This window comes from Sardina pilchardus, chromosome 5 (assembly GCF_963854185.1).
Source record: "Sardina pilchardus chromosome 5, fSarPil1.1, whole genome shotgun sequence".
NCBI lineage: Eukaryota > Metazoa > Chordata > Actinopteri > Clupeiformes > Clupeidae > Sardina > Sardina pilchardus.
In genome coordinates this window covers 14085994-14111118 of record NC_084998.1, presented here as the reverse complement: position 1 = coordinate 14111118, position 25125 = coordinate 14085994, and the positions used below count along the sequence as shown (strand labels likewise).

Genomic DNA, 25125 nt, shown 5'->3' with positions numbered 1-25125 from the left:
GTGATGCTGATTGTTTTGGATAGACATTTGTTTTTCTATTCACAGCGCTAAAGCTAATTGCGGCTATACTTTAGATAGGAGGTAATTAGCTATGCAGTACAGCTCATAAACAAAGTCTACGCATCAATGAGAGGAAACAACGACGAACGTTCAAAGTGTTTTTCATGTAATTTGTTTGTTTATGTATGAATTCCCCTTTTTTGTCTGTTAATCTGTATTTCAGATTTGCTTTTTGAAGGCTTTGTTATTTTTTTGTTTTTTCCTTTTGGTGTTTGTCGAGACAATTATTTTTTGTGTGACCGCCGGAAATGGAGTTGAGTGGCTGTATTGTTTTGATTGGTGTCTGCGGAGGCTTTCATCTGCGCCCTGGTGCTGATGCTGCTGAGGCCGTCGCCGCCGACGCCTCTGTGCTGTAAATGAGTCCTGCTGATTGGGCGGTGGATCTTGCCTTTGTTGCCCTTGGTGATGAACAGGGACCCCCCCCCCCTGCCCTCCCCTCTTTCACTCCTACTGCCCCTGTCCCCCTCTCTCCTGCCCCTTCTTCTCCGTCTCTGCTCCTCTCTCTGTCTCTCTAACAGCAACCCCCCCCCACTTCATCTCTCACCTCCTCGTGACGTGCGCTCTCTCTCTCTCTCTCTCGCTCATGTCCACTGAAGATACAAACACATGCTATCCAGTTGATTTATCGGGCAGAAACAGAAAGCGTTTCTCTCTCTCTCTCTCTCTCTCTCTCTCTCTCTCTCTCTCCCTCTCTCTTTTTCTCTTTTTCACACATACACACTCACACATCACACACTCACTCCCACACACAAACACACACATTCACTATCTCTTGCTTATGTCAATCATTCCCCCCCTCTTGGGCGAATTGGCCACAGATGCAGGGGACTACACTGACTTCTCCATCGCCGCTCTCATGAGGCCACAGTCTTAATGATCATTAGTAGCTGATCTCAGAGTCCACAGTAGTCATAATGAAGAGAGTTTCTAATAACTAGCTGATCAGAAGTTCACATCACAGTCATATGATGAACATGTTTTTTTATTTTTTATATTTTAATTAGTCGGAGGAGATCAAAGTTGGGAGTCATTCCAGGATATATGAGGCATAAATATGACAACCTAATCCAACTTCTGTTGTGTATAAACTGCATTTTACAGTGGAAATGCTTTATAGTAATACACATATCTGGATCACTGCCGTATATATAGTTGTGTTTTGATGAGGTTAAAACAAAAGTACAAAGTGAAAGGAAGCAAATATCCAAGGGCCAAAGTTTATTTCGGAACTCGGCTACAAGGCTTTCTGTGGAAACTGATTCATTGAACACCCTGAGATTAAACAGCAACAGTGTGTGTGTGTGTGTGTGTGTGTGTGTGTGTGTGTGTGCGCGCGCCCGCACGCACATGTGTTTGTCTGTATGGCTACTGGTGAAAAAAAAAAACAATCTCGTTATCCTTGATCTAAGGAGTAAGTCATTGCAGCATGAATTCTGTCACTTCCCTTCAAACTGATTGTGTACTCCGTCAGAATGCCGCTGGGTAATGGCGAAGCTGGGCTCCAGTAGCGGCTTGATGTTAATTGCCGTTCTCTAATGAGAGGCTTGTTTTTTTTCCACGCGCCCCTTCGAGTGCAGACGCACGTTCAAAACAAAGTGGAAAGATTTCATTGCCGTCCCACGTTTTTTTCTTCCGGACTGAAGATACTTCACAGGGTGTGTTGCACGGAGCATGCTGTTCTGGCCCTTTCCTAGTGTTAGTGCTGGACATGAAACAAATGCCAACCCTGCTGCAGCAAAGCTATATATTGCTTTATTCTGCCCTTCAAAACTTTGCCAAGAAAGTTTTGTTCTTTTTTTTTTTGCATTATTTGACATGATTGGGTCTGGCATAATGGGGGAAAAGGACACATCTACAAGTTATAGATCCAAACAGAAACCATAGGGAAGGGAGACAACAGACATTTTAAACTGCGTCTTTTAAAAATGGCTATTTAAGCAGCAGGTTAAGGGGTAAGAAGCCAGTAAAGCAGAGCCGTGGGAGTGTAGTGGCAAAGGAGCAACAGGAAGTTGTAGGTAGGATTTTAAGCTGCCACTGATATGCCCATGAGCAAGGTACTGCTCCGGGATCATCTCTGCTATGGCTCTCCGATGGTCACTTTGAATAGAAGTGTTGGCTAAATATCTAGATAAAATGAAATGAAAGGACATAAAAGTAAAAACAGACATACAGACATACAAACAGACATACAGTGAACTTAAAACCTCCTCTCAGAGGTACACCTTGATTTACAGTAGAGGCCTATCCAATGTAGAAATAAAGCATGAAACACACACACACACACACACACACACACACACGCTATTCTTCTCACCTCTGTTGCTGTGGGTGTTCTAGTCATAGTCACAGATACAGTACGCTGGAAATCTCATCATATCATGTTATCTGTCACTCATCCCAATGCTGTTCCCAGCCTTCCCTGCGGCAGAGAAAACAATCTGTTTTAGGTATGTTTATATACCAACACGCTGGCTTGAATGGTGGAGTGAGGTGACTTGGCATGAATGCATCACCTGTATTTCACAAAGAATTGCATGTACCCAAAATGTTTATCATCGATGAATTTTGTCCCTCGGGTGGAGAGAATTCCTAACTAAAAATGTGCATTCTACAACTATACAGTAGTTCCACTGCATAAGTAAGGGAAGTGCTTTACCAGCATTCTTATCTTGTATCAAAATATGTATTCCATGTCGTACTTCGTCAGAACGCATTGTAATTATTTTAACAACAACAACAGCAATGTGAACAATAATGAATGAATACTGGCAATAATGAGGCAATGTAAATGTTATTTTGCAGAGCACAAGCTATGAAATCATTGGCGTATCCTCTAAGCAGCCATTGTGGGGCTGTTTGAAGCCAACACTTGAGCTCTTTTGACATGTAAAGGAGCTCAAACCATTAAGCAGTCCAGCAGATCTAATTTAACTGGGTCTAATTGAGTCCCTCTGGACCAAAGGGTCTTGTTTGTCCAGTGATATCCCACTTAAGGAGTGTGTGTTTGGGAGGGTGTGTTGCATATTTATGTATGAATGTGTTTTGAACTCCGTTTGGAATCTATCTTTTTTTTTTTTTTTTAATGTTCATGATTTATGGACTTTTGAAAGTGTGTGTGTGTGTGTGTGTGTATGTGTGTGGATCACTGTGTGTGGTCAGGAAGGCTCTGACTGACCGTCTAAGCCTCTCTGTGGCCATCCCGCAAGTCTTATTGATTGTCACTGATGCCAACTGCTCTGAAGTCCATGATGATCGCACACACACACACACACACACACACACACACACACACACACACACACACACACATATACACTCACACACACACACACACACACACACACACACACACACACATATACACTCACACACACACACACACACAGAGAAAGCCTTGGCTCTAAGATAAGCACCAGTGAGGGGGCCAGATGATCTTCTCTTCAGGGGGGTCGGTTATCACACTGTGGGTTCGCTGTCAGACCTCCGGCCCTCACTGCAGGACTCACACACACACTCACACACACACACACACACACACCAGGGCCTCCATCTTCAGTCCAGAGGGAAAGTGGGGGTAATCTCAAATCACAGCGCACTGGGCCAAGGTCTGGTCTCTAATCAATTATTGATGCAACAGATGAAGGCTTGTGTGTGGGTTTTTTATTATTATTTTATTTTATTCTTCAGAAAAGTGTTTCATAGGTCCACGGACAGCAGTGGACCCAGCAGTGGGTCTGGCCCTCGTCCGGTGCGGATCTGGCTCGGATCTGAAATAGAGCTCGTGCCCGTTTTTGCCCTATTTGGTGATGTGCTGGGAGGGCATGTACAGCTCAGTGGAGATCTACTCTATGGGGTTAGACTGGCATTCGGCAGAATCCCAGATGGCCACTTGATGTTGGACAAGACTCTTCATCTGCATGTCTCAGTCCACCCACTGTGAAATGGGCACTAGCTTTGGCTGGGGGGGGGGATGGTCACCTGCGATGGACGGGTGTCCCATTTAGGGGGTGTCCATGTCTCTTATCCGTTTAACACCTCAGAGATTTGACATAGACACTGGTCCTATTAGTCTCCATTGGCTAGGAAAGAGTTCACGTAGTAGGTGATGCAATGGTCCCTTGTCTCTTGTTGCAGAGTGATTCGCCAACTCTCATTGAAAATGATCAGAGGCTGGTCACCTTTTTCCTCTGTGTCGACCATGGGGTTTAGATGGACACAGCAAACCACTCTTTATCTCTTTTATATGATAGGGAGTTAAGGGCCATACGATTAGAATTAAGGCAGGTGTAAGAGCCATTTGTCATTTCTCTTCAGCACAACTTTGTAGTCTTGCTGCCATGGATATTACTCAGCACATGAATCCATGCAATGCCCATCATTTATTTAACAGTCATGGAATGATGTAATATTGAACAAAACATGTCATCAGCAGCCCTACGCCAGAAACGCTAGAAATTTGAATGTGAATACATTAATTTTTAATTCGGCTTTGTTTGACAAAGAGTCAATTACTGGAATGCAAGATGATCACGCTTTGATTCATGGAAAACATTTCCCCACATATAGTAGCCTACGGAAGCATCCAGTAAATACTGGTTTGGACTGGTAAGTTGTATACATGCATGTATTCAACAGTATAGACCAGTATCTTAGGCATGAATATATTCATATAGATGCTGGTGCAGACTATTAATGCAATTCTGTGAAGACAGCAGTGAAGTCTGTGACACCTGCATTATAACCAGCCTGCTTGAGGGAGCAACTGTGAAGGATCAGTGCTGGAGAAGAGATATGAACAGGGGAAGGCTGGGGGGGGGGGGGGGGGTGAGGTGGTGGTTGAGGAGGGACGGGGGGGCTGATATGGGAGGACAGATGAATGCTGGGAGTCATGCCTTAGGCCAAACAACAGGAGCTGCAATGCCTTCTGGGTATTTTGAGACGCTGACGAATACTGCGGGGGAAACTTGAGAGCTGCAGAACGTCTTTGGGAGAGAGAAAACTGAGGGGAAAAGAAAAGAAAAGAATCCGGCGATGGCACATCTGCCACCGTCCCAGATGGCCGCGTGTCCTGAGATCACACGGAGCCAGTTGTGCTGAAGTCGTGTTTGGTTAGAGCGACCCAAGTCGAAATTGCTGGCCTTGGCCGACCGGATCCCCCATGATGAGAATGGGAAGCTGAGATCCGGAATGCTGATGAGTGCAACGGGTTCTTTATTGGTTCTGTATTGGTTTTGGACTGCGCTAACGTTGACTTATGACGTGAATGCATTTGGCCTCGACGCGGCGCCAGCCGGCATTCTCGTAAATGACAGAACAGGTTGTCACCTGAGTGAATGCATGTACTGTACAGGTGTGAGTGAACACATTCATTTCCAGTGCCAAAGCTGACTGACAGCCTTTGTGATTGCTAGGAATATGTACTCTCTGTGTGTGTATGTGCGAGTTCAATGTGTGTGTGTCTGTGTGTGCGTGCCTGTGTGCATATCTGTGTGTTGCACAGGCGTGCATCCATGAATGTGTGTGTGCGTATGTGTGTGTGACTCATTGACAAGCTGTAATGTTCTATGTACACTTGGCAGTTGGTGTTCCTCTCAGGATTGCATATATTTGTCCACGGTGACGAAAGGTGCCTGTGTATTTATTCAGAGTGCATTCAGAGTGCATTCATCCTGCAGTGTAGGATCTTTAGGCTTACTTTGGAGTTGGAAAAGGAAAGACAGAGTACCATCTGTCACACTAAGTAGTTAGTAAGAAAACAAACCGTGGGTGCTTGCTTAATATGACCTCCTATGACTGCCCACCGCACAAGGTGGTAATTAAACGGGAAGTCATGTAGAAATGTCTTACAAAGCATCTCTGTGCAGTTGTTCGTCATATGTTCTGCACAGGGCCGATGACCTTGATCTTGTAAGGGAGGGCAGTGTTCTCCGTTATCTGCATTAGCAGTGTGATTGTGTTTGTAAGGGCCGTGTTGTGTGTTTCATAACAGCTGGGAGGTCTTCCGTTTCCTGCTGTCAAACCTACGCTGGTGGATGGAGGAGTACCGCTTTGATGGCTTCCGCTTCGACGGAGTCACGTCCATGCTGTACCACCATCATGGAATGGGTACGTTTGGCTCCCCTTTCCAGTACGGAAAGCTAACATTCTTTTGATTAATTCAATCAACCTAACAAACATTAGATTAATGTGTAGCCTAACCATTCTCTCCCAGGTCATTCAACTGCATAGTCCAACTAAATACATTAAACTCAATCCCATGCTTTTGCATGATAGAGAAGAGAAAAGTCCAGTAGTGTATGTGGTTACAGCGTGATTTCCTCGACACAGGCATGTCGTTCGGCGGAGGCTACAGTGAATATTTCGGCATGCATGTGGATGAGGACGCAGTGGTGCACCTGATGGTGTCCAATCACGTCCTCCACACACTCTACCCAGAATGCATCACCATCGCAGAGGTATGCAGAGAGAGAGAGAGAGAGAGAATAAAAATTACAGTTCAGTTACAGTAGAGTACTGTGTGTGTGTGTGTGGGGTGGGGTGGGGGGGCGCCAGAAATGTGATGAATTGCTATCCTGTATAAGACCGTCAAGACACAAGCCTTTTCATCACACCGTCATGTCTTTAATGAGAAAGGGGGGGGGGGTTGCAAAATGTACTGTTAAGAAGTTGGATGAACTGAGGTTTGGAGGTAACTAAGACCAGGCTCAGACTCAATAGTGGCACACCCACATCTTACTATAAGTGCCCTTTTAATTATCACCTTTTACATTCCCAAAACGGCTTTTATCTTGGGAGGATTCTAACCTACGTCTGGTGTTTGATGCTTGCTGATATGCTGCACTCTGTCATTATGTTTGATTTGATGTTGTCTGTCTCTCCTCTCCTCTCCTCTCCTCTTCTCTTCTCTTCTCTTCTCTTCTCTTCTCTTCTCTTCTCTTCTCTTCTCTTCTCTTCTCTTCTCTTCTCTTCTCTTCTCTTCTCTTCTCTTCTCTCCTCTCCTCTCCTCTCCTCTCCTCCCTTTTTTCTTTTCTTCTCTTCTTTTCTCCTCTCCTCTCCTCTCCTCTCCTCTCCTCTCCTCTCCTCTCCTCTCCTCTCCTCTGTGCCAGGACGTGTCTGGTATGCCAGGCCTGTGCAGGCCCATCACTAAGGGAGGCCTGGGCTTCGATTACCGGCTGGCCATGGCAGTGCCAGATAAGTGGATCCAGGTGAGGACCGAGCGTGGACCGAGCTTCACCCCCCCCCCAGAGCCGTTACCCCTGGGGCTCGTGCTATTTCTATGACAGGATATGAGCTTGTACCTCTGGTCTGTTTACAGACTCTCTTCAAATCGGCTGCGCTGTTCACTCTTTTTTTAAAACTAAACTCAAATAGAGTAAGCAATAGCAAAACAAACAATAAACAAGCATCAAGGCATATTCAGGGGTTGTTAGCTTGCACTGTTTACATAAGTGTAAATATGTAATTACAGTCTTTTTGTGGGTTTCCCATGCAGTATTTGATGTTGTGGAATCCCAGAGAAGATCTCTATAAACAGCACCCTCTTAAATAAACAGTGGGCTCTCCATAGACCAAAAAGTGGTATTACGAATCATTCCCCATCCATCTTGGTTGGAGAAAAATGTGAACTCTGTTTCTGCTTGATATCTCAGGAGGACGTAAAGCCAGTTGCATCACTTCGTGATGAAGTCTGTATGTAACACTAGAGAAACTACTTGAGTGTCCAGCCTCTTTTCTTTGAAATAGTGGACCCTATGTGTCTTCTAGTCCAAATTAAATCTTATAATGCTGCATGCTGTAATGCCTTACCTTGTCTTTTATCTTGAATTAATCCAGAAGATTTGGGAGATGGGATAAATGAAGCAATTATGTGTAATTAAGACCAAAGCCGAATGGAAAGATTGTCTTAAGATTATTTTCTCTTAGTCTGAAAACTTCTCAAAAGTCTGCCATCTTACTTTAACATCAGTCTCTGTTCTGCTCTCTGAGGCACAGAGACACGAGTGCACTTCTCACTCTCGAGTCCCATTATAAATGACAACGTGACAACAGTGGACAAGTTTCATCATGCAAAAGTGATGGTTATATTCTGTGGCTGATACTAATTGCCTTGGCAGTGTGGTATCACTTGGTATTTGACAGCAGGTGACAGACCCGCTAAACAACTTGATGCTGTACTTTCACATTTGTTTTATTTTTTATAGGAAGCCATATTTCCACACAGCCAGATCATTTCATCTGGTCTGTCTGTGGCTGTGCTGCTTTCCTCTCCTCGTTACACACTTTAGAAAAACTCAGTATCTCAGAGAGGAAATGACACAGTCGTGAGACTGCTTCCACTCTCTCCTCTCCTCTCCTCTCCTCTCCTCTCCTCTCCTCTCGCAGAGCTCGGGCACCCATCACCACAGAGAGAGACAGGCTCCTCTGAGGCATCTATCTCCATAGGCTCCTGTTTACCTCTCAGAGTGAAACAAGTGCCATTCATTCTTCTCGTTCCTTTTTCTTTAGTCAGAGCTCTAAGTGTCTCAGTTTATCTGGTCTTTGCCCAAATAATCTGAATTATGGTATGTATGTTAAATATAAATGCACATGTATCATGTATGAAGTATGAACCATGAAGAACTCTGAACACGAAGCCAGTATGTCTCATTTGCTGTTAAAAATTCAAGGCTGCCTTTACTATTTTATGGTGTGTTCTTACTTATCCAGCATACTTAGCAAGATGGTATGTCCTGCAGTCCACTTGTTTTAAACACTAGAACTGGTGCATTTATTATCAATGCAGGCATATAGTGGTATCTCCAACAACACTGTTTTATATCTACAGTTGGCAAAACATGGAGAATCCTTTTAGAAGTCAGTTTATCATTGTAACTATTCCCTACTGTCCTCTGTTACTAACAGGACTTAGGATGAATCACAATTCACTACTTAACACATGGATGCTTCTGTGTTGCTGAAGCATCAAACAGTCACATTGGATTTATATAGCAGAACCATAGCAAGCCCTTGTTGATCGGTCCTCTTCTGCTACCATTGATTTTACTATTACCCCCTGCCAGCCCATTGCTTTATGTGTAATATAAGGTTTACCTCAGCTGTCCATCACCCAGAGAGGATAGTTATGGGGAATGGACTGCTCCTCTGTCAGAGAAGTGTCAGTCACAGGGTGAAATGAGGCATTGGCCGAGAAGCTAATAGTGGGAGGACTCACGTATATATCTCTCGCCAGTCCACACTGCAGACTCCTATAGTGTTGTTTGTTGAGGTGAGCTCAAGGGCTTTAAATGTGTTTGATGGAACCTGGGAAGTCATCACCAGGTCAAAACTGAGCCCGTTGGCTGAGGGACTTTAGGGCTTTTGGCAGAGATTTCCGTCTGCTTTTGAACACCTCAAGCAAGTGAGATGTTAGCAAAGGAGACAAAAAGATAGATGAAAAGGAATCACGCTTCATTGAGCAACTTGATGGTCATATTTTTAATCGGAGTCGGTTGTTTTTTTATCATTTCTTAAGGAAATGCAGGAGGGAGAGTGCTACAATAATCACACGTGTGTAATCTCCCTCATCAGACTCTTAACTTCTTTATCACTAAGCCCAGTGATAAGATCCATGCAGTAATGAAGGTGACTAGACAGACATCTATTACTCCATTTCAACATCCATTTGCAGCAGCTGTGGGCTCAGTGTGGTCTCAGTCTTCCACTTCTATTCACAAGCCATCCTCTAAGCGATGCACATCCAGCACACTGCTCTCGTCTCTCATAAGCCCACAGTGTTTCCATATGGTCTGGCCCCCGACCCTGGCCTTATTAATGCCCTCTCCATCTCTCCCTCCCTCTCTCTCTCTCTCTCTCCCTCTCTCTCTCTCCATCTCTCTCTCTCTCTGCCTGCCCTCTTCTCGCTCCACCTCCATAGATCCTGAAAGAGCAGAGGGATGAGGAGTGGGACCTCCATAACATCGTGCACACGCTCACCAACCGCCGTAGCCAGGAGGGATCGATCGTGTACGCAGAGAGCCACGACCAGGTGAGTGTAAAAAAACAGACAGTGGTATCTTTTAACGAGAGCCATAAAGGCCTCCAGAAAGCAATTTGTTCTGAAATGTGTTCACTGAAAACAGAAATCAGGGTGAGCCACTATAGCAGAAGATTTTTTTATATATATTTTATTTATTGTGTGTGAGGCTTACACTCATATCTGATAAGGCAACAAGGGATGCTCTTATGGGGTGAAGTACATTTTCCTACACAGGATATTGTTCCAGGACATTATTAACCTCGGCACCGATAAGGTATTGAAATATTGTGTGTGTGTGTGTGTGTGTGTGTGTGTGTGTGTGTGTCTTCTCCCATAACTTGGAAAGAACTGCTCCAATTTCATCCAAATTTTCACCCAAGCTAGAGGGATGGAGAGGGTGTAGAATGAATTGAATGGTGGGGTGTGATTTGGTTGGCTCTTGACATCATCCTTTCACCAGCATCTAGCACTGCACCTTTTAAAGGGAGTCTGTGCTTCTCCTCTTGTGATTTACCCAGGCACTGGTGGGAGACAAGTCGCTGGCCTTCTGGCTGATGGACCAGGAGATGTACACCAACATGAGCGCCCTGATTCCCATGACGCCGGTCATCGACCGTGGCATCCAGCTGCACAAGATGATCCGGCTCCTTACACACAGCCTGGGAGGGGAGGGCTACCTCAACTTCATGGGTGAGCAGGTCAGAGGCGAGGAGGAACACCTGGGGCATGATGGTGCAGTGGTCAGTAACGCTGCTTTGTATCCTTCGCCTCGACTTCACTGTGGTATTGTCCATATTTTCACCTCAGGAAGGTCTATGACCGAAACGTTGTAAATAAATGTATGCATGCGTAATGGACAGTGTGCGGGATTCTCTTTCACAAGTTTAACTGGGTGACCTATTCCGACGCACCTGTCCCTACAAAAGAGGTGTGCAAAAGCGTTTTGTAAATTGTCCATATTTTAACTTCCCTATCCTTTCAGATTGGCACAAGGCTTTGTCGTTAGTGCTTCGACAGTTTTGTGGTTTTATGACGGGACAAGCTGGATAGTCAGACAGGAGATAGGATAGCTCTTTTTTTTAGCCACTTTGATTTCTAGTCAGAGAGATTTTTCTGAAGTGCAGTTCAGTTGCCATCTGACATCATAGAAATCCATTTTCTATTTGTATTTCATTTCCTGACACCAAGTATGTTCTAGGAGAACAGAGACAAAAAACAAATTTACACTGAACTGATAGGACTGCCTCCTCTGTTCACCAGAGGAGCGAGCTCTAGTCCTGACTGCAATACAAATTCGCCTAGCTCCTCTGTGTTGTGGTCAGGGTGCAAATGAATCACCTTGTACACCTGGTTTCAAGGTTGTGTGGGGTGATTGCTCGGCCCCCATCCCTACAGCACGCTGGATGAGTGCTGAACAGTGCGTGTCTGGCACAATATTCTCCCTTACTCACAAATAAGCAAACAGATGCATGCAGATGTGATTAGATATGGTCGAAGACACAAACACTGATACGTTTTTGTCAAGATCGACTGGCACTGACACAAACTAATTGGTGATAGAGTCTCTGGGGGGTCCGCATTCTGGAAGACCAGATAGCTCGAGCAGGATATGCAGGACTCACTTCCTGTGGATGTGTGTTCAGTTTGTTTCCCTGGAGACCCATTATTGTGAGAATGTCCTCAAATATCGTCATGACAATTTAGACTTACAAATCGGTGTACAGCTCTTCAAATAGGCCCTGTGCTGCAACCAGATAAACAAGTCAAATTCATTGTTGTCTATCAGAAGTAGTTGGATGAGACAGGACAAGACAGGATGGGACAGCCCAGTGAATGCTGAGGGACAAGAGTGGTCATCTGTGGTGGCAAGAGATGGTAGACAACACATTCTAGCGGTTGGGGAAAACAGAGGTGATACAGGTGAGAGGACACAGGTGTTGCTGTCCGGCTCTCTGGTCAAGTTGAGTCATAGTCCGTATCAATGCTGGATCTCAGAATGAGAAAGAGGGAAAACCATTCCACTTCCTGGGGGAAAGATGTGTCTACGTGCACACTGAAAAGAGTAGTTGCATTAAAGGTCACCATCACTCATAGCTACATCCTACTCACAGCAGAAATAATATGAGAAGACACTTCTCCATACAACTAGCAGGGTGAAACTGAACACACACTGTGGGTTTGAGCGTGTTATGTAATCAGATCAGTGGTTATGATCATGTTACCAGTAACACTATGAACTATGACTAAGCTGTATTCAGTGAAATCACAAGCCCTTTAGGCATCTGTTTACAAATAGCCGGACTGCCTAGAGGAGCAGTAACTCCATTGCAATGCTTTGCACTCGTGAGGTTATAACAAATGTAATAATTCATGTAGACCTCAGCACACTTGTTTGAGAGATGTTCATCATGTTTGTGTTGTGACATCAACAGGCACATTACTGTATTCATGACGTCTAACCGTCCCAAACAGGAAATGAATTTGGCCACCCCGAGTGGCTAGACTTCCCCCGGAAGGGGAACAACGAGAGCTACAGCTACGCCCGCCGCCAGTACGACCTGCTGGATATGGAGCACCTGCGCTACCGCCAGCTCTACGCCTTCGACCGCGCCATGAACCTCACGGAGGACAAGCACGGCTGGCTGGCCTCCCCACCGGTGAGCCACACACACACACACACACACACACACACACACACACACACACACACACAGAGACACGCCATCACATCATGAGTCACTACATGTTGCACATTCCGCTCTTCTTTCATATGCAGTCTACAAGCCTTTCTTCCTTTCTTCTTTCCTCTTTTTGACTGCATCTGACGCACACACACACACACACACACACACACACACACACACACACACACACACACACCATCACATCATGAGTCACTACATGTTATACATTCCGCTCTTCTTTCATATGCAGTCTACAAGCCTTTCTCCCTTTCTTCTTTCCTCTTTTTGTCTGCATCTGACACACACACACACACACACACACACACATAGACTCATCACTCCTGTGTCAGATTGGCAGTTTGCGATTTGACTTATTGTCTCCACTGTTGACTGCTCTAGGCTCTTGTGACGACGCTGAACCAGGAAGACAAAGTCATTGTTTTTGAGCGGGCCAACGTGCTCTTCATCTTCAACTTCCACCCCACGTACAGCTACAACGACTACAGAGTCCCTATCGGCCGTGACGGGAAGTATCCTTTCCAGTGCAACGGAACGGTAGCCAGTGGTTGTGCAGTGTGTGAATTCCACTCCTAGACAGAGATGGGCGAATGACAGATTGCTAACACTAATGGTTTAGCCTCCATGACAGCTAACCCATCTGACGAGTCTGTGTGGTGTGCCGGTTTCCCCTGTCCTCTCACGGCTTGACTGGTGCCTTCTATATACCAGTGCCATCCTTTGAGTACCGTCCTTTGTGTTATAAACATTGTTTTTTGAGAACAGATATCAGTGCCAAGTGCAGTTATGTTTAGTAGGCCTACAGAGTTGTTGCCTGTAAACATCCAGACATATCTATTTGTCTGTGTGTGTGTGTGTGTGTGTGTGTGTGTGTGAGTCCTTGGTGTAGTGCATGTGTGGTCTTGTGGAACACATAATGGTGTCTACAGAGTGCCGTATTCCTCTTGTTCATATCTCTCTTTTCGAAAAACAGTAATTGTGAGAGATGCCCTGGAAACGCACCTTTTGCGCTGGGCGCGGGTCGTCCCCTTACCCTCCGCCGCCGCCGCCGCCGCCGAGCTCACCGGGAGGCTTTCCACTCTGCCGAGTGGCGGCCCAGCAAAGCATCTTTAATTGGCTGTGTAGGGACAGGGGTGACTGCCGTATATTACACAAATGGTATGTGTGAGCGTGGAGGGGGATCTACCTGCCGGCGTGGTGAGTGTTGGTGGACATGAAGGGATTCCAATTAGAGGGAGATGGATGACAGAGGCGCTCGGAAAAGCTGCGCACGCCGACACAATGCTTCATCTCCCCCCGCCGTCGTGTTTGTGTGCTCTGAATATAGAACATATACATACACACACACACTCACACACTCACACACACTTAAATTTCAGTCTCACTACATACACAATCTCCATCTCTCTCTTTCTCTTACACACACACACACATACACACAGGCACTTGCAGCAAATACAGTGACACACACACACACACACACACATACACACACATACACAAACACACAAATCAACCTAATCATTTATGCAAATGACCTTGCAGAATTATTTACTTGCTTAAAATAACTAAAGCATGCAGTGCCATATGTTTCTGATCATAATATGGTGTAATAGTGTTAAAGCGTAGTCAGTCTGTGCCATCCGTACCATACCCGAGTACATTTGAACCCCAAAGTCCAGCTCGCATGACCAGTGTGATCGCTCCATACCGTAGCCAGGCATGGTATGCTTATCTGTGCCCGGGTCCACTTGAGGAAGTGGACTCGGGGACGATACGTGCCTATGCAAAGATTCCAGAGCACAGCAGCTCAACCGTGCCTGGGTACAGTTTGATAGTATGCGGTGTGAATGCAGGCCAAGAATGGGAAAGAACCGTCCTCCGGCACAATGCCATGAACCTTGCCCCGTGTGAGTACACCCTTAGGGCGCACTAGGTACGTTTCACCCGTACCGTACTGGAGCACGGTTGCCTCTGGTCCCTGGTCTGCACTCACACGGCATATATTAAACCATACTTGGGTACGACTGAGTTGCTGCGTTCTAGAATCTTTATGCAAACGTGTGATTGTTATTTGGAACGTTATTGTTTATTTCATCATTAATGACGTCCTGTGCTTACATGCGTACCGTACCGGAATCCACCTCCTCCAAGCGTACTAGCGTACCGTACCCCGGTACGGAACGAAGCGATCACACTGGTCAAATGAACCGGACTTTAGGGGGCAAGTGTACTCGGGTACGGTACGAATTGCCCAGTGTGAGTACACACTTAGACTGCACTTACTGTCCTCTCTGTATGCGTCCTTGACCGCCCATCACCTGAGATACACCATTAAACTGGACTCTGATGACGTGCAGTTTGGGGGTCATGGAAGGGTGTCAAAGGACACCGAGTTCTTCACTGAGCCCTGGTACTTCAAAGACCGGCCACACTCATTCAAGGTAAGCCCTGCACCATTGCGGTAAGTCTGAGGCTACGTCTACACTAGGGTGGACTCATTTCAATACCCAATTTAGTAGCACATCTGAGACTTGTCAGGTTTGTGAAGTTTGAGGTTTTGTATATTTTTTCCATATATAAAACATTAATGTGGTCCTCACAAATGAGCTATTTCTTACAACAGAATCTTTTCTCTCTATGTGTGTCTCACCTGATATTTCAGTAAATACTCAAAGCAACACTTAAAAGGATATTTTCACTGACTGTGCAACACCTTAAACGATATGAGGAGGTGTTGATTTCCTAATGAATGGTGTCTTTGACTTTTCTCTAATCTCTCTCGGTGTGTGTGGTAGTACTCAGCGCCTTCATAATTTCTAAATAGATGTGCAAAACCCTTCAAATATGCTTCAGAGCTCCCAGACAGATAATGGGTTTTTGTGTCCTATAGTGACACCCCAGTGAGTGTGAAGGGCCCGGTGGGCTCAGGTTTACTACTTAGCGTTGAGGGTTGAGCGTGTGTGGTGATTTTCAGCTCTCCGTGTCTGTCCGAGAGACTTCTTTTTAAGCAGCTAACGAGCTGAGGGCCCGATGAGATTTGGCTCGCGCCGCGACCGGAGCCTCTCACCGGCGCTGCTGCTGGCGGCCAAGAAGCATCTCGCCGGTCTGGCTGGCGCGAGCGCCTCGCTGGGCGGCTCCGCGGAGTGGAGATTAGCGGTACGGTGTGTTTACAAAACAGCCCACAGATGTAGCACGTCCCGGTGAGTCGTCCTCCAAAAGGCCTCACATCAGTCAGACCGATTATTAGACCGTTTCAGTCATTCACTTCCAAAAACGAAGAGAATGAAAAATATCTCTCTTCTTGACGCTATTTGTCTCTTGTCACTCCTTGTCTCTCCATCAAGTCTGGCCTGTGTGTTCATTCAACATTTGGCCTCGGCAGATTCTTGAATCTGTCTTTATTCCGAGTGCACCCAGCTTCATTGCTAAATCAGACCTCAGTTAAGAACCTTCAATACACAATGTATCAACACTCTAGTTGTCTGTATATTTGTCCAACAGTTCACAAACATGTAGTATGTGAATTGGATGTTTAAAAAGAATAATCACAACATAACAATCCTCATGTATGGACCGTTGTTTAGTCTTGTGTAGTCTAGTCTATAATCTTTGATTTCTTGAAGTGAATAATCGTGACAGATCATAAAATGATAGAGGAGTATTTACAAAACAGTAGCATCACCGCACATAGTGTTAAGAAATGAACTTTCTGTATCCACTACTTCATGCATATTTCCATCACAGTCTGAATATGAGTTGCAAACATAGTTAAAAATGTATGGAGAGAAACAGGTACTGTAGCACAACTCTTCAGTATTCACACCTAGGAATGTTTTTTTTTCTCTCTCTCTCTCTCTGATTGTGACAGGAAATGAATTATTAACCAGTGATGCCTGAGCAAGGCCTGTTTTTAGGTAGACTCTCAGCGTGATTTATAAAAAGCCTCTTGTTGCTTTAAAGTCAGTTTCATGGCTCCACCGCCTCTCATCTTTTCTGTTTTTAATGGGGCGCACCATCCTGTCCACCCCCTCTTTTCTCTCCTTCCTCACTCTCTTCTCATCTCTCTCTCTCTCCCTCTCCCCCCATCTGCCTCTCTCTATCTCTCTCTTTTCTCTCTCTGTCTCTCGCTCCTTCTCTCTGAGTGTGGGTAAACTTCCATTTTGCTCTCCGGGCGTGTGCGTCTGTCCTGACAGCGAGCTCTCTAAGAGAATGATTTAGCAGAATTATGGGCTCTTACCTCTCACATCTTAAATCGACATCGAGCCGGCGCGCCTCCAGAGCCTCCCCAACAAAACAAAAAGCGCTTACGTTGCAGAATGCACGCCACGTTGGGTGAAGACCACCGTGAATTACAAACACGGGTGAGGGGTTTTTATTATTTTATTTTTTTTTAGATTATTATTTCTCTACAAAAGAGGAAGGAGTCATGAACTGTCAGCCGATGGAGGAGGTAAAGAAAAGAAAACACAAGGGGAATTTCTCGGTTCTAGTTTGAAAGTGTTTTCTCTCCATCTTTCTTTCTCTCTCTCTCTTTCTCTCTGTTCTTGAACTCTTTTCTGCTAGGCCAGCAGGTGTGCAGGCGATAAAGCCCCGAGTCTTGATGAAATGGCTTTAATATTCTGAGATACAGGCCTGAGCATCTGCTGAATCAGCCGCTCTCTGTTTCTGCTGCTCTCGTCCTCTCCCCCTCATCACGGCACTTCCTCGCCCAACTACTCCTTAAAACGCACCACAGAAACGAACAAGAAAAGAACAAAACTTTCTCTTTACTCAGAACAGGAAGGATAAAAAGGATTGGTAGCACTGGGGGGGGGGGGGGGGGGGGGGTCATGTTGCTCTTTCCCTCCTTTCTCTTCTTCTCTGAAGCCTCTGCTTCCCAGAGGAACATGAAATATTATGTTTAGAATATATTATATGAAATATTAAGATAGAATATCGTAAGTGCATGAGTTCCTCTTGTATATTGCCCAGAACACTGCATTGCTGCTCCCAACAGAAGCGAACCGAGAGAGACAAAGTGGTCTTAAGGAACAAGCAGTTTTGAAACCTCAGAGACCAACACAACCTGACCTGGGTTGTGCAACCCCTCGGATTGGGCCAAACAGATGACTAACTGTGTTGCACACACAAGTGGTTGCTATCTGAAGATGACAGAGATACCACTTTTTAATGAATTCAAAATGTTAGCTGATGAATGGCTTTACTTTGGCTGGGTTTGTGGAAATCATGTTGATGGTAATAGCCTGTAGACTCTGATTATGGCCATAATGAGTTCACTGAAGGATGATTATGCATGGGCTCTATGTGCCACTTCATGCTGTTTTGGTTTAAGGGCTGTTTAAGAGCTCTCCTAATCGCTTTCGGCATTTAACATTTCACAGGATATTAGCATGCATATTATTTTTATGATTAAATAAAATGCACCAGTTTGTATATTGTAAATACTCTGGAGACTGAAAAATGTGACTTAATGATATGGATGGCGTAATCACTGTGGACTGGAGACCTTTGTTCACAGTAGACTATTTAATCACCACATTAGAAACTTTGCATCTATTTTGCCCGATGCCAAGTCATTGGTGAAAATCAATATACACTGCAGTGCTCATAATGAAGGGAATACATGTGATATTTCAAAATGTCTGATTCTGACATGATGACATTTTTTTAGGGCTTTTGCATCTATCCTGTTTTTGTACTCACGCACACACACACACACACACATATATGTGCAATCTTTTTGATCGGTTACAAGATTTCATGATACAAATCTTGCAAAGAGATTTTGTTTTTATTCCCAGTTGAAGGATCCTAGCGTGTATGCCGTAGGAGACATACACGCTGCCTCCACCAATGGCGCTTAGCGGTTTAGCGTCTATGCTAGCACTCCCGCCTCTCGTGTCCTCAGGTGCTCGTCTGAGCCCTGTGTGGGACCGCCATCGTCACGACGCAGGCTACTCATAGCCCAAATTAAATGGCAGCAGATGCGACCGTGGAAACACAATGGCAATAACGGGAATCCCTCCCCCCCCCCCCCGTGACGTGATTTCACTCCAGGCTTCTCCTTTCCCCATCATTTCTCTGCCCTCCATCTCCCCCTTCATTCTATCACTATTTCAGTTCATTACACCTCTAATCTTCTCTTTTTGTCACTGTTTTGCAGTGCAGTTTGTTTCAGGGTCACGACAAGCTAATGAATCTGATTAAACATACATAAAGTGGGAGTCTTTTTTGTTCTGTTTACCAGAAATGGACTGGCCTTAAAACTGTCACGATTTCCCGCTTTATGCCCACTCCCCCCCCTTGGCTTTAATGTTTGGTATCTGGTATTGCATCTTAATAGGCTCTATTTATCAGAGCTTCTCCCAGTAAAGCGAGTTCCCTCACCTCTGCTGATCTCACTGGAGTGAACACTGTATTCAGCTACACAGGCCTCCTGAGGGCCCACCATTTCTTTTCTCTCTTTTCCCCTTTAAACACATTCTGCCGAGGGTCTAGCCTGGAAATCCAAACCCACATACTGTAGAAAGATTTAGGGCCAGGCTATGAATAATGAAAATGGCCCAACTCAGGGGCCGCACCAAGAATGCATTTGAAAATATCACTGCACACAATTGGATGTTTACCAGCTGATTCCGGACATCGACACAATTGGATAATGCTTCAACCAATGTTTACTGACTAATTCTGGACGTTGACACAATTGAATAACACTGTACGACCAATGTTTACTGACTGATTCCGGATTTCGATGTTTCAATACTGTCGTCGCCTGTTTAGCTTGCCTCTGGCTCGCCTATATCTGATACACTGATTGGTGATTGGTGCAGGTTGGCTCCAAGGACACCGGTAATGAGCAGCATCATTACTGATTGCCAGAGTGCCTTGCTGAGCAAACTCAAATTGTGCTCTCGCGAGAACTGGGGAGGGTCAGTTGGCAACAGAAATAATTCTCTCATGTTCTTTCTCTGCCTCTCTACTCTCTGTCTCTCCCTCTCTCTCCCTCTCTCCTTCATTCTCTTTCCCCCCCCTTTAACTCTCTTGCTGAGTGCATCCTCCTGTTCCTGTCTCCACAGATCTACATACCCTGCAGGACGGCTCTTGTGCTGGCAAATGAGGACATCGATAACTGTTATTAGCCACTGGGAGCGGCGAATCGGGTGGAGAGTCGGACCAAGCTGTAATCACCACCATCTGATGCGTTCCTGGAAACTGGCGGGCACTTCTCCAACTCCACACCAACAGCAGCTGAGGCTGAGAAGCGGGCCGGACCCCAAGCCAGGGGTTAGATGCTATCTAGATAGTGTTCCTTTTGCCCTGTTGCATTCTAGATCAAACATGGCTCATTTCAACCCGTAAGAACAAAAAAACACTCACTGCACTCTCTGATCCTATTGCATTCACTGAAGAAAAAAATGCATGTGTTGACATACTCACGTTTGGTTTGACCTTAAGGAAGTACTCGCCACCAGTTTGATTCACCTTAAGGGGATGAGTAGAAAACTGCACTTTAACGAAACTAACATAGTATAGGCATCTGCATCAATCAGCACTTGTTAGCATATGAAATGTGTGGTGGGCACAAAAGTGAATAAGAGAGGAGAAATTGATGTGATAGGAGAAATATCATGCATGGCATGTTAGAGAGTTGTGGGGGGATAGGCTGGAAAGAGCGAGGAGATATGTTTATAAAAATTCAGCTATTTTCCTGTAACATCACTTTGAGGGCACATCTAACATCTCTTGAGACGGAAAGAGTTGATAAATATATTTTTCTTGAGCATTTTTTTTTTCCAGAGGATTTATGTAGATGAAAATGGAGCCAGACCTTCCTGACTGTAGATGAGCTGAGCTGAGTAGGAAAGAATCCATTTTACCTCTCTCCCTTTAAAGCTCAATGGAAATCCTAAGATCAATATAACCCCTCTGCCTCATCCTCCCTCTCCCTGACACTGTTTGCCTCCCCTCTTAAGGACCTCTTCTCTCACACACACTTTTCTCTTTCTCACACACACACTCTCTCTCTCTCACTCTCTCTCTCTCTCTCACACACACACACTTCACACTTTTAACCCCACTTTCATTTGCGGAGCTTTAGAAAGCGTTGGTAATTTGGAGCTCCATTAAATGTCTTACTTTATGAGGTGACATCACAGCACTATCAGAACCTCTTGCTGTGAACCGCTTCGGGGATCACAAGACGAATGAGCTTCTCTCTCTCTCTCTCTCTCTCTCTCTCTCTCTCTCTCGTCCGTCCCCAAGGAGAAAACTATTTTATGCAAGAGTGGAATTATGACAGCAAGGACAAAAAAAATCTCTCGTTTTATAGTCTGAATGGCCAATTATTTCTTTCCTCTAATTATTTAAGTTAATTTTCAGAAGTTAAATGTATTGTGACACTTACATGTCTTCTGTGCAATCATCTCGCCATGTAATGCTATTCAGTGAAGTTGACACTGGGGTTCTTAGGTAACTTGTTCCATTAATAAACAAGTATTGAGTATAATGAGTTCAACATTCCCAATGCCATGCATTAAGAAAACTGTTAATTAATCTTTGGTTACAACTTTAAAGAGCAGTGCTGTCTACAGTATCAAGGACAGCTCAATTGATTCCACCTAAACTGATTGAATTAAATTGATGATGATGATGGCAAGCTCATGAAAACAGTTAGGCATTTGTATGTTATAAGATCTCAGTATGTTTCTTTTTTTTCTTTCCTTTTTTTGCCTGTCAGATTTATTTGGGTTGTCATTGTAGAAGTAATGCAGTTTAATGAGTTACTGTCTCTTCCTCTATGGACCCTCTCATGTTATTGTTTGTTAGAGGACCAGAAGGGTGCCTGCCTTGTCATTACAATGGCTCTTTCTACTTGGAATTATATGTGATGATAATTCTGTCCTAAAATGTTTTAGGCATAACATAACCTCATACACTCTGTTAGTGTCATAGTTGCATAGTAACAAGATTCTCAAAAGCCTCCCAGATACAGTATTTGTCTGCAGTTTCAGTTTGAATAAAGTTCAAAACAGGAACTGTTTTCCCCCTCATTGTGTCACCATATGGTATTCTCTATCCAGTAGTTTTCTTATGTTATTGTTTCTGTCTTTTACATGTCCTTCAGAGAATATATATATATATATATATATATATATATATATATATATATATAAATGTCTATCTGAAATATTCATTCCGATTTGATTTCTCCTCTGCAAAAGGAGAAAAGTGCATCAATATTCAATGAACTGTCCATCTCCAAGGTGCTTCAATCAAGGGCCCTGAGCACTATATTTCAATTTCCCTTCCTGTGCAGCAGTCATGTTGAGCCACCTGCCACCAGGAATGACACACAGGACATTACGATTTTCTTAATCTTAAGATCATATATTATGGACATAAATACTTGACTGTTGTCCATAAATATGCTAGTATTGAAATTATATGATATGAACTTTTGCATTTGGATTTAACCTGAAAATGTGAAAACAGACAAACCAGAATAGGGCTGTGAATTTGTAATATACTATACTTTCCTGTAGTCTCTATAGTACCCTCCTTCCTCACCCAAGGAATAGAGGTTTAGCGCTTACCTATGAAGAGAGACGACTACCAACTTAGGATGAAATGGCTGATGACTTGACCATTGAGGTAGGCATGATGAAATACTGCCATCTATTGGAGGCAACAGTGGGATGTACCTAGATACATAGATGTAATTCTCAACAGTCAAATGTACTGTATGATCAATGCGAGGAGCGCAAGTGACTGCAGCTTCTGTGCCCGATTTGGGTCCAAGTGCCCTTAGGGATCCAGATTCTAATCCAGATTCTAATCCGACCCATGGTCATTTTCCGATCCCACCCTGTCTAGTTCTCCCAATCACTTCTGTCGCTCTTCATTGTCCAATATCAATAAAAGTGAAAAGCCTGAAAACACATGCTCAATTTGCTTACTATTTTACTGCAAGCCTACCAGAGTCCAGGGTGTCTGACTGGGTGGAGGGCCCTTCCATCCTGTAGGCCTACTGTCGGAGGTGGGATGGTGCAGGGAGTCAACATCACCCAAAAGCTAACACAAACACACATAAAACATTTACATTTGAATAGAGATACACCTACTGTAGGCTATTGAGATGAGTGGTGGAGAAGACACTGATTCACAAATAGTGTACATTATGACAGATACCTTTCCATAAGCTGTAAAGCATGACTGACAAATCATAGCATTGCAACCTTGAAATCCTGTAATATGATTAATCCTTTTTACAGAGGGAGATAAACTGTGTTTCGACAGAGCGGTCTGACAGACGCCACTTATTGGGCATCTATTTTGAACAGGCAGAACTGCATGTGTGCATTGCAAGGATCCACGACACCAGCTGCAAGATCACAACATATTATTAGCACAATGTATTTACAACATATAACCATGATTGGCACATGGTATTCACATGTCAACTTTTGGTGCCGGAAGGGTCAGAGTCATAGACGACTGCCATGTTTGCGTTATCAAGTCAAGTCAAGTCAAGTCAAGTCAAGTTTATTTATATAGCGCATTTCATACACAGAGGTCATTCAATGTGCTTTACATAAACAAAAACCAAACAGTAATAGCAGATAAAAGCATAGATGAGCAAAGCGTAATAATAACAATAATAGTAATAATAATAAAATAAAAAATAAAAAGAAAGCAATAAAGAATAATTAACATAAAAGACTTAACTTAAGGTGGAATAACTAGAAGACAGGTCTGTTTTTAACAGATAGACTTTGCCAGAGTCTAATTTAGCAAACAAGTGATAGTGATCCTTCTCAAACACCCAGAGCTGTTGCCACTCTTTGGAGATTTGTTGACGTAGGCCCATGTGTGCGCACACAATATTTCCTTTCTTACTGGGGAGACCTTAATGTCCAGGGCCGATAGCTCGTCCCTGACGCTGACTACCACCCAACAAAAACTATCCCCAAACAGGGGCCCCTCACCTGAATCTCCCTTTGCCCAACCAAGGGCAGAACGTAGTACTTAAAAGGAACAAACCAGTACTACTCACCATGAGTGCAATTCTCCGGCATGTTGAGGGATCACACACATCAGGTTTCAATTTCCAAAACAAAATCAAACTTATAAGGAAAGCATAACATCATTTAAAAATAAAGATTTATACAGAAAGCATAAAAGACTCAAGGTGGAATAATTAAAAGACATTTAGCAGAAAGCATCTGAGAACAATTTTGTCTTAAGTCTAGATTTAAAACTGGCTGCAGTTGGGGCCTTTTTAATGTCATCCGGAAGTTGGTTCCAAAGCTGAGCTGCATAGCTAAAAGCTGCTTCACCATGTTTAGTTCTAACAGCGGGTTTTACTAACAGGTTTTTCACCTGAGACCTGAGAGGACGAGAAGGTGTGTACTGCTGAAACATGTCTGATAGGTATTTAGGTCCTGCTCCATTTACTGATTTATAAACAAGCAGTAGTGCTTTAAAGTCAATTCTGTGACTTGGAAGCCAGTGCAGAGATTTAAGAATGGGAGTAATGTCCTCAGTTCTTTTTGTTTTTGTGAGAAATCTAGCTGCTGCATTTTGAATCACCTGAAGCTGTTTGATAGTCTTTTTAGGAAGGCCTGTGAACAGTCCATTGCAGTAATCAACCCTTAAGAGATAAATGCATGAATGAGTTTTTCTAAATCATGTTTTGACATTAGCCCTCTCAGTTTGGCAATATTTTTGAGGTGGTAAAAAGCTGATTTAGTTATCATTTTCATGTGGCTGTTGAAATTTAGATCACTGTCGATTAATACACCAAGATCTTTAACAGTATGGTGCTTTCAATCCTTTTGTGTCAAGGAGAGTGGCAACCTTAAGTCTTTCCTCCTTTTTACCAAATACAATGACTTCAGTTTTTTCTTTGTTCAGCTGAAGAAAATTTTGAGACATCCAAGTGTTGATTTGTTCTATACACTGACACAGAGAATCAAGGGGATCATAGTCGTTAGGAGACAGAGCTAAGTAGATTTGTGTGTCATCTGCATAGCTATGATATGAAATCAAATTATTTTGGGTTATTTGTCCAAGTGGGAGCATATAGAGGTTGAATAATAGTGGCCCCAAGATCGACCCCTGGGGAACACCACAGGTCAATGAACTTACCCCATACATTTCTATGGGAGATTCTTTGAGTGATGTGTCTCCTCATTAGAAAGTCAGTAACATGTAGCCTAACGCCCAGAGCCAATCAAATGTAACATCATCTCCAAATTTGCAGATGGCTAGACTATAGTCTGCCATGGGGAGAAGCCCTCTATCCTGAGGATTTTTGGATTATGGGTCTGTGACAGTCTTTCTAGG

The 25125-nt window shown here is 44.1% G+C and overlaps 1 protein-coding gene across 1 annotated transcript in view; it reads left to right on the top strand.

Moving 5' to 3' along the window:
• The window catches only part of gbe1a (glucan (1,4-alpha-), branching enzyme 1a), a 47451-nt gene extending 25636 nt beyond the window's left edge, over positions 1-21815 (top strand). The window contains exons 8-16 of the mRNA XM_062536580.1: positions 6050-6165; positions 6388-6515; positions 7167-7265; positions 9974-10084; positions 10594-10765; positions 12548-12732; positions 13159-13289; positions 15104-15221; positions 19857-21815. Coding sequence (XP_062392564.1) covers positions 6050-6165; positions 6388-6515; positions 7167-7265; positions 9974-10084; positions 10594-10765; positions 12548-12732; positions 13159-13289; positions 15104-15221; positions 19857-19919 — 1123 coding nt within the window. The 3' untranslated portion in view covers positions 19920-21815. The remainder of the gene's footprint in view (positions 1-6049; positions 6166-6387; positions 6516-7166; positions 7266-9973; positions 10085-10593; positions 10766-12547; positions 12733-13158; positions 13290-15103; positions 15222-19856) is intronic.
• Positions 21816-25125: the final 3310 nt, after the last annotated feature.